The following is a 12,270-nucleotide window of genomic DNA, read 5'->3' on the forward strand; positions in this document are numbered from 1 at the left end:
CGCCATCCTAGTGCCTTGGGCTCACTCCCGGGTGGGTGGGCCCCTCCCAGTGAACTCCCGGAACCCATTCGTCACTCCCGGTACACTGCCGGAATTGCCCGAAACTTTCCGATGACCAAATGAAACCATCTTATATATCAATCTTCGTTTCCGGACCATTCCGGAAACCCTCGTGACGTCCGTGATCTCATCTGGGACTCCGAACAACATTCGGTAAACACACATATAACTCAACTATACTAAAACATCATCGAACCTTAAGTGTGCAGACCCTGCGGGTTCGAGAACTATGTAGACATGACCCGAGGCACTCCTCGGTCAATATCCAATAGCGGGACATGGATGCCCATATTGGATCCTACATGTTCTCCGAAGATCTTATCGGTTGAACCTCAGTGTCAAGGATTCATATAATCTCGTATGTCATTCCCTTTGTCCTTCGGTATGTTACTTGCCCGAGATTCGATCGTCGGTATCTGCATACCTATTTCAATATCGTTACCGGCAAGTCTCTTTATTCGTTCCGTAATACAAGATCCCGTGACTTACACTTAGTCACATTGCTTGCAAGGCTTGTGTGTGATGTTGTATTACCGAGTGGGCCCCGAGATACCTCTCCGTCACACGGAGTGACAAATCTTAGTCTTGATCCATACTAACTCAACGGACACCTTCGGAGATACCTGTAGAGCACCTTTATAGTCACCCAGTTACGTTGTGACGTTTGATGCACACAAGGTATTCCTCCGATGCCAGTGAGTTATATGATCTCATGGTCATAAGAACAAAACTTGACACTCAGAAAACAATAGCAATAAAACGACACGATCAATATGCTATGTTCATAGTTTGGGTTTATTCCATCACATGATTCTTCTAATGATGTGGTCTAGTTATCAAGTGACAACACTTGCATATAGTCAGAAAACATTGACTATCATTGATCCAGTTATGTTCTCTTTTTACTTATAAAATAAGACAAAATTTTTGGAACATAAAATTACGGTGAATTGATGTTAAATAGAGGGGGTGAAGAATAACTATTCCTCATCCAGTGTGACGAATAGCGCGACCCTATATATATATATATATATATATATATATATATATATAGGAAAAATACATCCTACCACCCAGGGGTAGTTACCCCACATGTTCAATATACTACCATGCAGGAATATATATACTAATTTATCATTAATAATTACTAGATACCTTAAAGTGAGTTTTATGAAAAAATTCATGTGAGTTTACATATTTTTAAAGGTTTACATATATACTGCTTTGTTTGTACGTGAAAAAAGTATATATAAAAAGTACGTCGCAACTGATATTTTTTCAACAAAACTCATATTAAGGTATCTTAAAATATTTAATGAAGTATATTGAAAATGATAAAAAGGTATAACCAATGCGTATATGAAACACGAGTACAGAAAGTTATATATATATATATATATATATATATATATATATATATATATATATATATATATATATATATATATGACAACTTTTATCTACCATCGGCCAAAGCAAGCATAAAACAAAATCTTCCTCTTTAATGGTGGATTTGGTTTTTAATGAAAAAAACCAATAAAAATGGACGGTGGGAGGTGGGACGAAAAATAACCGTACCAAAAAAACCCGTGTATCCAAAAAACCCATATACTCACTTGTTACGAAGCGAGCAATTAGGAGTAGAGATTGTACCCACTTGTTGCTCTTCTACCCTATCAATGCAATGATAGGCAACAATGCTTATTTTCAAAAAACAATACAATAATGCAAGGAAATCGATATTTTTTAAGTACATCAAGATCAAGTAACAGCAGTACAGGAGCACCAAACCAGAATGTGCTCTGATTAAAGCAGGCAATCCACCTTGCAGGGCAGGCGCCGGAAGAAGTTGGCCGGCACGTCGGGTAGTCTCTGCCGGAGGCTCGGGTGGCGCATCAGGTAGAACCCGGAAAGCAGCGCCACCGCCTGGAACGGCGCGACGAACGTGACCACGGCAAGGCACAAGCAGACGAGCAGATACATGGTGGTGGCGCGGGGGTCCCTCCACGTCATCACGCACCTCGCGCGCTCGACGTGCGCCGCCACGTCGCCGACCATCTCCTGTATCCGGCCCGCGAGGCTCCTCAGCCTGTCGTACCGCATGCGCACCACCTCGTGGGGCCGCGCCGTCGGGAACTCGTCGAACTCCTCGTCGAGCTCGTCCAGGTGCGCCGTCACGGCGTGTGACACCTTCGTGTCCACGTGCCACGGGTGCCTCGGCCGGCGCCGGTAGTTCCACAGGCCCAGGCAGAACTTGTAGAGGAAGAAGGTTGGCAGGATGAGGTTGGGGCAGCACACGAGCATGGCGTAGATGATGTGCACGGCGACCGTGGTCACCGGGTCCCTCCAGTGGCACACGTCGACGAACCACTTGATCGCGGCGAACAGCGGCGCGAGCGCGGACATGATGCGGAAGAAGTGGGCCTTGCTGCGCCGCATGCTCCACCGGTGCCCGTGCGCCTCGCAGAGGTGCTCGACGCACTCTCGGCGCAGCGGCAGGTCCATCCGGCCCAGCCGGTGCGCGATGACCGCCACAGCCTCCAGCCGGAGCCTCTCCTGCTGTACCACGGACAGAGGGCAGTGGTAGTGCATCGGCGGCAGGTGCGGACGTGAGTACGTCTGGAGCAGGCCCAGCGTCGTCGTGCTCGAGAAACGCACGGCGAGATGGAGCTCCCCCATCTTCTTGATGCCGCCGGCGTGGAGGGATATGAGCGGGTACGCGTGCGTGTGGATGCGGCCGGCCTCGAGCGTGGAGAGCCGGATGCGCACCTTGCCGAGGAGGACGTCCTTGACGGGGTCGCCGGTGACGAGGCCGCCCTTCTCGCCGATCTGGCAGTTGTGGAAGACGGCGACGGTGAGCACGGTGCAGTGGTCGTGCACCTCCCAGAAGCACTGCTGGTGGAACCGCGGCGCGAGGCTGTCGATCACCGTGTGCGTGCGGAACCACTTGGTGCCGTACTTGGCCACGCAGTAGGCGTCGCAGGAGCCCCGACCGTTGCGCGCACATAGAGCGCTGAGGCCGAAGGCGTTGTGGATGCCGAGCTCCACGAGGCCAATGTGAGGCCGGCCGTGCGACAGCTCCCTGGCCGCCGGGCGGACGTCGCTCAGGTAGTGTATGGGCTCCGACAGAACCCTGTACCCACCTTCCAGGCAGAGCCGGACGCTCACCTTGCAAGAGAACTTGTCGATTTTCGTGGCTCCTTCCGGCTGCACCAAATTGTACCATCTTGGGCGAATCGGGCGTGTGTCCCACCGGCGTTCGAAGTCGGTGAAGGGGATGTGGACGTGGCCGATGACCTCCTCCTTGTCGACCTTGACGCGGTCCTCGACGGAGACGATGAGGTGGTCCTCGAACGGCTCGGCGGCGACGAACAGGTGGTCCTCGTTCCAGCCGTAGGACGGCAGGCGGGACACGCACGTCCTGGTCTTGAGCACCTGCGTCGAGATGCGCGACCGCACGAAGAGCTCGCCCACGCGGGCCTTGTCCGCGAGGGTGACGTCCCGGGCCTCGATGACGTTGACGCGCACGTACCACAGCCGCGGCACCGTGTACTGCTTGCACCGGATGTGCGCGGCGAGCTTGGCGTCCACGGCGAAGGCGGCGTCCGCGTGCACGGCCAGCGGAAAGCACTCGTCGGCCTGCGTGCCGAACCACAGGGCCACCATCACCTCCCCGCAGCGCTCCTCCTTCCTGTCGACGAGGTGGTGCCACATGGGCGCGAGCGCGCTGTCGGGAGGGACGCGCGTCGGCACGTCGCCCAGGTCGAAGAGCTTGCGCCCGACGTACTCGTCCTTGGCGAAGCCCCGGCCGCGGACGAACACCTCCAGGGACGACGCCTGCAGCCGCTCCCTGGAGAAGGCGAACACGTCGTTCCACTCGGGGCCCACGGTCTTCTCGATGTGGCGCGTGGTGCAGGAGTAGCTCCCGAGCTTGAGCTCCGCCAGCGGGTCGAACTCGCCGCCGCTCCACTTGAGCTCCCGCGCCTTGACGACGCGCACGTAGAGGTACTCCATCTTCTCCACCAGGTCGTACCCGCCGGTCCGCCCGCCGGGGAGGCGGGGCCTCGTCTCCTTAATCCCGAACTCATCGTAGGGCGGCAGCGGGCTGAAGGGGTCAAACCTCGGCAAGACGCCGGCCATGGCAACGGCAAACTTGCGCTACCTCCGGCGACCGGGGATCAGATGAGCTATTGATGCTGACCGAGTGACTCAGTGAGGAGGCCGCGCGCTCTTAATTATGTGCGTTCCGCGATCTGGCCACCAAACGGCGGCGACGTCGTGCATGCATGCCTTTTGGGTTGGTTATCGACACGGTTGGTGTGTTTGCTGTGGGACGCTGGGCCATCTAGTTGAGTTTAGTTGTTCAGAGTAGGAAGTAGCCGCATTACCATGTTGGTGCATAACTTCAGCAGAGTAACGACCATAGTGTGTGCCTGGCAGATCAACAAGATTAACAACCACGTTGGCGCGTAATGCTTGGAAGTTTGGGTTAGTTCGAGCTTGCCAGGGCAGATTAGTTAGGAACCTAGTTTCTTTTATCCATTCGTCAACTCGCAAGACAGTATAAAGAACATCAGAAGTTTACGTTCAGTCCATAGATGGAGAAATTCACTGTTTTGACGCGGGTGACGTAAAGAATTCATAAAACAAACTCTTCCCGAAAAAAATTCACGTTTTGACCCTTTTAAAAAAGAAATCGTGTCGTTTCAGCGATACTTAGAAAATTCAGTCTAGCGTGACGTTTCTGTTCCATATTCAAACGTAAGTCTACAGTTACGTTTCGGTCCAAATAGAAACGTTAGGGATGTTGGCGTTGCTAGCCACGCGCAAAACGCCATTGATGATGGCGTTTCAGCCTGCCTACAGATGCGCCTGCACGCCTCGGCCCTCGGGTCTGCCCCTGACCGCTGCTGCACGCACGCAGCGCAGCAGGAGGTGGAGGTGGTGTGGACACATGCTAGGTAGGACTACACAACTCTGAATCCTCAGCTAGGCGAGGCAGCAGCTAGCCACTTGGTGATGCATGCGCCTTCGGTTCTACACGGACGGACACGTGGGGGGCACGTCCGCGGATTTCGCTCCGGCTGCGAGACACGAGGGCGAGGTTTCTACAGTGCAGTGTAGCCTGCAGCCTCGGGCCTCTTTATTTTACCAACCGTGCAGCGCAGTGCGGGGCGCCTGCGCTGCTACGGCCTTGCCCTGTGTTGCCACCGTTGAGCAGTCCCGCGCCGCACCGGAAAAGACCGGCATGAATAAAAAGGCAGGCTGAAACGCCATTGTCAATGGCGTTTTGCGCGTGACTAGAAACGCCAACAATCCTGGCGTTTCTATTTTGACTGCAACGCAACGGTGGACTGGCGTTTGAATATGGACCAGAAACGCCACACTTGACTGGTGTTTCCAAGTGCCGCAGCAACGCCACGGCTTCTGGCGTTTCTAAAAGGGTCAAAATATGAAATCTTTTCGGGCCGAGTTGTGAATTCTTTACGTCACGTGGGTCAGAACAATGAATTTGTCCTCCATAGATTATCTAGTAATGAATACAAACACTTGAGCGAGATGTGTCATCGTCATCGTCCCTCCCTCACTGGAGTCGGCAAACATTTGTTGTAGTAGATAACCAAAAAAGTCGTCGTGCTAAGACTCTATATGACCAATGTACAAGAACATTAACCATCACAGATGGAGAGAAGTGCAGACCAAAAGTATCCAACCTGTAAACACACAAACAATGACGAACGAAGACTAAATCCACATGAACCCACCAAAGAAAAATACCGACGGAGTCACGTGAGATCCGTCGGAGAGAACCCCCCCCCCCTCAACGATACTTGAAGGACCATCGGATGAGCGCTAGGCGTGAAGAACCTTAATTCATTTTCACAGAGCCGACACCACCTTGCATCTCTAAAGAGGATACAAACCCTAACACAACTCAATAAAACAATAAAAAGCAGATCCCTCATGTCGACAAGGGCCGATATCCACTATGTCTCCATGGCCCTAAAGTCGTAAGAGATGAGGCACATCACCGACGATGCCGGCGAGAGTCAGGAGAAACCCAATTGCTAGGTGTCCCTCGGAACGAGCGAATGTGTATAGAGGGAGTAGCTTGTTAGGAAGAAAGGGTATACCGCCTTCGAGGCAGGCCGCTTCGCTGTGGCGCCGGGCCAGATCAGGGTCCACCCGTGCTCGTTGGACTCGGCCTCAGTCCATGAGAGCATGGGGTAAGATCCACACCCTTGGAGAGGACGCACTCCAGGAGCGGAGGAGCCGGGGCAAGACCTTGCATCTCTGGCTTCTGCTTACCGGTGGGCAACATCGCAGATCCGACAAGGGAACGCGCGGTGCTGGATCTAGGAGACGCCGGTTGGGGTTGGAGACCGAGGAGGAAGAGAGAGTGCGGGAGAAGGGATAGCAATAATGGACCAACGCAACGATTGAGGTTCCTAATAACTCGAGTGAAGAAAAAAGGCAAGAGAGACCCGACATCAGCTGCGTGATGCGCAACGCCCTGGCCCACATGCATTTAGGGCCCGCGGCGCCTCAGGGCGCCCCCGAGGCATTGCCCATAAGCCAACCCGAGCGCGTCGTGGGCCCGGGGGCTACTGTCGGCGTTCTGGGAATGGGGGTATCCAGACCTGCTTGCCTGTGGCCCAAGGATGGCCCACTTCATCAAGCAAGCACGATCGGGCACGACGCCACTCAAGGCAAGGCCCTTGCAAGGGGCCAAGCCTCGCGAGGAGGAACAACGTCAAGACCCGCAGGGGGCATCAGCAAGACCCCTCCGGAGCGGCGGATATTCCGAGGCGATACTCAGCCTCAGGAGTCAAGGATGACATGGAGAAAGGACAGGTGAGCAGCAGACAATAGGACGGAGCAGTTTCCCCCTTAGGGCAAAAGGGGCAAGGACGTACGGGGGTTCCCAAGGCATCTTCCAAAGGTTTCCTTTCTGGTGCAACAAAGCCATCACAGCCCACCAGCAGGACAGACGTCATCCCTGGACCCGTCCTTGAAGCGCTGACAGCCACTTTGCACGCGAAGACCACCTTTGGGCAGGGGAGCATGTTCCCCTGTTACCCTTCAAAATTGGCCGTTGTGGGATCCCTTCCCGCCGAAACGATAAGGGAAGAGGACCAGGGCCTCCACTATATATAGAGAGAGTACGTTACTTCGTAGGGGCACGAGATCCATTCATTCACACACCGATGCCACACAAAGGCCACCCAGCCTCCTGAGGCCCTCGAACATTGTACTAGTTCATCCACCAACCTCCATGAGAGGTAATCCACCAAATCAGGAGTAGGGTATTATGCTTCTCAGCGTCCCGAACCTAGGTAAACTGCAATGTTCTGTGTCTTCCTCATCATCAAGTGAGTTCTCTGGCATCCTCATCGAGTAGCGAATTAAATGAGGCGAGCCCACGAGAGATCTTCGTACGCGCCCTTGAATTCGAATCTTTAGGGTTTTGTGGAGCCCAAAATCCGACATTTGGCGCGCTGGGTAGGGGGCGTGTCAAGGTTTCCTCCAAGCTCCACCTTCACCAAGCTTCGCCGCTCCGATGGCTGATGCTCGCCAGGCTCGGCCCGAGCGTCGCGCCACCCGCGTCGCTCAGACGGAGCCCGTGGGCCCCGCTGGTGTGCGCCGGTCACCATCGCCCATGGTGAACGCCGCCACGGGCCCCGACGCTTAAGAACAACAAGGTTCCTCCCAGCCGGCTACCGAGCAGCCCAACGGCCGCACCACCACTCCCGTCGCTCAACTGGGCCTACGGGTGAGCCTCGCGCGCCCGACCGGAGATGTCGCATGGCCGGCGCGCGCTTGCCATGGCCGCCGAGCTGCTCCGCTACCGGCCCGCCCCTGATCGCCACAACGACTGGCTCCAGCGCATCGAGGAGCTTGTCGCCGCTGTCGGTGACCCCACGATGCTCTCCTGCTCGCTAAGACCCCAACCGTCCCTGGCAAACGACGAGGAGCAAGACGTGCCACCCCCACCGCCACGGCGTGGCACGCACCCCGAGACCACGCAGAAAGCACGTCCCCGCAAACGGCCTCGCGAACCCAGGGCGAGGCCAGGAGATGAAGCAAGCTGTCAGGTGGTTCCTCGGCCATGCGCCGACGCACGCGCTCCTGGCGCTGCAAATCCCACGCCGCGAGCGTGCCCCACTCGAAGCAGACCCATTGGAGCAACAGGACCAGGTCGCCCCCGTGCGCGTTGCACCCGTCAGGCCGGTAGGGTGCCTCGCCATCGCCCGTGAGCTCTACCCAACTATGTGGCCCTGCAAGTTCAAGCCCGACCTACCCCCACGCTATGACAGCACCCTGGACCCCGGCCGAGTTCCTGCAACTCTACGCGCTAAGTATCAGGGCGGCAGGAGGGGGCGATGAGGTCATGGCGTGCTGGTTCCCCATGGCGCTCAAGGGCGGTGCGCTCTCTTGGCTCCTCGACCTCCCAAGGGTGTCCATCACCTCCTGGGATGACCTACGCGAACGCTTCGTCGCCAACATCCAGGGCACCCGCGACCATGCTCCCACATTGAACGACCTGCGGTGCATCAAGCAGCAGGAGGGGAAGACCCTGCATAAGTTCATACAACGCTTCACGGCCATGCGCCTCAAGACCCCCAAGGCGTCGAACGAGGCCGTCATCTCGGACTTCTCAGGAGTCACCGACCTCAAGATGAAGGAGGAGCTCGCCATGAGTGATGAAATGAGCACTGCACTAGAAATGATCAACCTGGCAAACTAAGTGCGTCAGGGCTGAATAAGTTCGCTTGTCACTCCTCGGGCCTCAGGCGGCGGAACCAGAAGAGAAGAATACCAAGGCCAAGGAGGCGAAGCGCAAGGCTCCTGCGGTGCTCGCAGCCGGGCCTGAGGCAAAGTACGACCAGGGGGAGAGTGTCCGTCGGGAGGGGGGCCAACGTGCGTCTTCCATGGAACCATCGCCCATGATACCTCCAGTGCCAAGAGCTCCGACTGGTCCATGCCGAGCACTTCAGCACGCGCCCTGGACGGAGAGATAGAGGCCCCGCACGCGGCGGTGGGCGCAGTGGAGGCCGATGGGATGACCGGGAGCCGCGTCAGGGTGGCATGAACAACCTCATGAAGACCGTTGTCGCGACCAGCCTCAGGAGGACTACTGGCGCAACCAGACTCGGGACGACCGTTGGCGCGACGACCCTCGGGAGGGGCAACGACGCGGTCTGCCTTGTGAGGCTGGGCTGCCTCCGCCACCTAGAAGGAGGGATGAAGACAGGCAGGATGATGGGGCTGGGGGCTTCCAGGAGGTCAGGGCGGTGGCCTTTATCCTGGGCGGCGCCCAGACCCCGGCCTCGAACTGCACCTTCAAGCAGTTTGCCCGGGAGGTGAATGTCGCTCTCCCTAAGCTTGAAGCGATGTGCCCCCTCAACTGGTCCCAGACCACCATCACCTTCGACCCAAGTGATCAGCTCAGGTGTTCGTTCATGGCCGGCAAGCTCCCCATGATGTGCACCCCGACCATCAGCAACGTCCTCGTCACCAAGACCCTCATCGACAGTGGAGCGGGGCTCAACGTCCTCTCAGTCCAGACCTTCGAGATGCTCCAGCTGCCGTACGAACAGCTCATGTCGATCAAGCCCTTCTCATGAGTCACGGAAGGGTCCACTGTGCCCATCGGGCAGGTGCGACTGCCAGTCACCTTCGTCTAGCGCAACAACTACCACACTGAGATCATCATCTTCAACATCGCGCACATCCACCTGCCGTACAACGCAATCCTTGGGTACCCGTCTCTGCCAAGTTCATGGTAGTGACCCATCATGGCTACAACATCCTCAAGATGCCACGGAGTGGCGGCGTCATCACCATCGCCTGCGACGAGAAGGATGCCGTCTGCACACTCGAGCGCGCCTACCGCGCCGCGACGGCGGAACGCTCGGACAACAAAGAAGACGAGCCACCTCGCGAGGACCCACGCAAGAAGAAGTGGTAGCTCCTACCCACGGAGCGCCTTGGGACTTCGGGCTCCGTGCCCGGGGACGGGGTCTTGCCTCCCATCGCATAGGAAGGCGCTCTCGACGCACCCCTTGGGTCAGGACTGGGGGCTCCCGTCGGGGAGGTTCCCGGTCTAACTAGTGAGGCGAGGGTGGCGCTCGAGCACAACCCGATGGCGCACTCCAGCGCGCGTCCGCCCATCTCCCGTGAGTGTGTCATCATAGCAATCCAAGAACTTCGAGAGGCCCAGGCCGTGCGAGGCGGGGACTGCCTTGTGAAAGGACGTGGATGTCGCCTAGAGGGGGTGAATAGGCGCTATAATATAATTACGGTTTAGGCTTGAACAAATCCGAAATAAAACTAACGTTTAATTTGTCAAGCACAAAACATAAAACAACTGGGCTCACCTATGTGTACCAGCAAATTATGCCAAGTAAGATAAAAAACTAAGTGATAGCAAGATATATGACAAGAAACAATATGGCTATCACAAAGTAAAGTGCATAAGTAAAGGGTTCGGGTAAGAGATAACCGAGGCATGTGGAGACGACGATGTATCTCGAAGTTCACACCCTTGCGGATGCTAATCTCCATTTGGAACAGTCTGGAGGCACAATGCTCCCCAAGATGCCACTATGGCCATCATCATCTCTTCACGCCATCGCACAATGCAAGATGTCGTGATTCCACTAAGGGACCCTTGAGGGCGGTCACCGAACCCGTACAAACAAGGTTGGGGCAATCTCCACAACTTAATTGGAGGCTCCCAACAACACCATGAAGCTTCACCACAATGGCATATGGCTTCTAGGTGACCACAAATGCTCGAGGCAATCTCCACAACTTAATTGGAGACCCCGACGCTTCCCCAGAGCTTTACAACACAATGATTGAGCTCTGAGGAACCACCAAGCTTCTAGGGATACCAAGTACCCAAGGTTAATAAGCTTCTCAACTTATCACTTCCACGTATCACTGTGGAGAACTCAAACCGATGCAACTAATGCAATGGCAAGAACACATGAAGTGGTCAAGTCCCTCACACTCAAATCCCTCCACAACAACAAAAGCTATGGAGAATATGAGATGAAGAACAAGGAGCTCACAAAGAACTCCAAGATTAAGATCCAAGGGGTTCCCCTCACACAGAGGAGAAAGTGATTGGTGGAGATGTGGATCTGGATCTCCTCTCTATTTTCCCTTGAGAACTAGCAAGAATCATTGGAGAAATTGAGAGTTAGCAAGCTCTAAGAAGGTCAACAATGGGGGAAGAACTTGAGCTCAACGGATAGATAAGGTCCAATGGGGAAGAAGTATTTGGAAACAATTTCCATTGGTAGATTGCAAAAATATCCAACATCATCTTTACAACTAAAATGCAAGCAAATGGCACTTGTAGAGCTAACATGCCACCTAGGAACAAGATAATTTACAATATCAACACTAAGTGGGAATACCTCAAATATACACATTTTCTAGGCTTGTAATATGCACATAGCATATTACTCCCCCATAATGTGATAACCTAACATTACTAACAAGTGGAAAATGAAACTCAACAAGAGATAATTAATGGACCATTTAGAATCTGAATTTCTCATGAGCATGACATACCAGCTAGAGACTAGATAAACTTGTAATATCAATACTAAGTGGTATTACTCATGTATACACATTTATAGGATTGTGAGGTGCGTAGAGCACATCACTCCCCCCGCAATGGGATAATCCATTAATATCTCAAAAGATCCAACAAAGATACAAACAAGATGCAAAGAGGCTCAATACAAGACTCACATGTACATGATGTGCAAACCGATATACACATACTTGATTACTCAAGATAAGCAAGTTGGAAGCACAACATATACAAACATATGCATGGTACAAAACCACATTATGCAAAGGGAAAAGTAACTAACAATGTAACCAATTTAAGTACAAGTTACCGTAAGGAGGCACATTGGATATAAGATAGAAACTCGATAATCCGAATGACTTGACTTGAGATAATATGAATTATGAAGGTCCCTTAATTCTTCAAGATGAAACCAAGTCTCCAATTTTCTCCACGATCACCTATTGATCAAGTTTGAGCTTCTTGGTCCCCAACCACGTTGAGTCGTAAGAGGTTAGCCACAAAAGGTTTGGCTACCCAAATGGTTCTTTTCTTGACATCACAACAGGCTTGGCGCACCCGAGCTCCCGTAAATCTTGACGGAGAGCAGGTTGTCC

The 12,270-nt window shown here is 54.0% G+C and overlaps 1 protein-coding gene across 1 annotated transcript; it reads right to left on the reverse strand.

The window, feature by feature from the left end:
- Window positions 1–1,708: 1,708 nt before the first annotated feature.
- Window positions 1,709–4,316, reverse strand: LOC123402818 (FT-interacting protein 3-like). The gene has a single exon (XM_045096777.1). The coding sequence runs from the start codon at window positions 4,198–4,200 to the stop codon at window positions 1,867–1,869; it is 2,334 nt and encodes a 777-aa protein (XP_044952712.1). The 5' UTR covers window positions 4,201–4,316; the 3' UTR covers window positions 1,709–1,866.
- Between the last annotated feature and the right edge of the window lie 7,954 nt (window positions 4,317–12,270).

Source organism: Hordeum vulgare, chromosome 6H, assembly GCF_904849725.1.
Source record: "Hordeum vulgare subsp. vulgare chromosome 6H, MorexV3_pseudomolecules_assembly, whole genome shotgun sequence".
NCBI lineage: Eukaryota > Viridiplantae > Streptophyta > Magnoliopsida > Poales > Poaceae > Hordeum > Hordeum vulgare.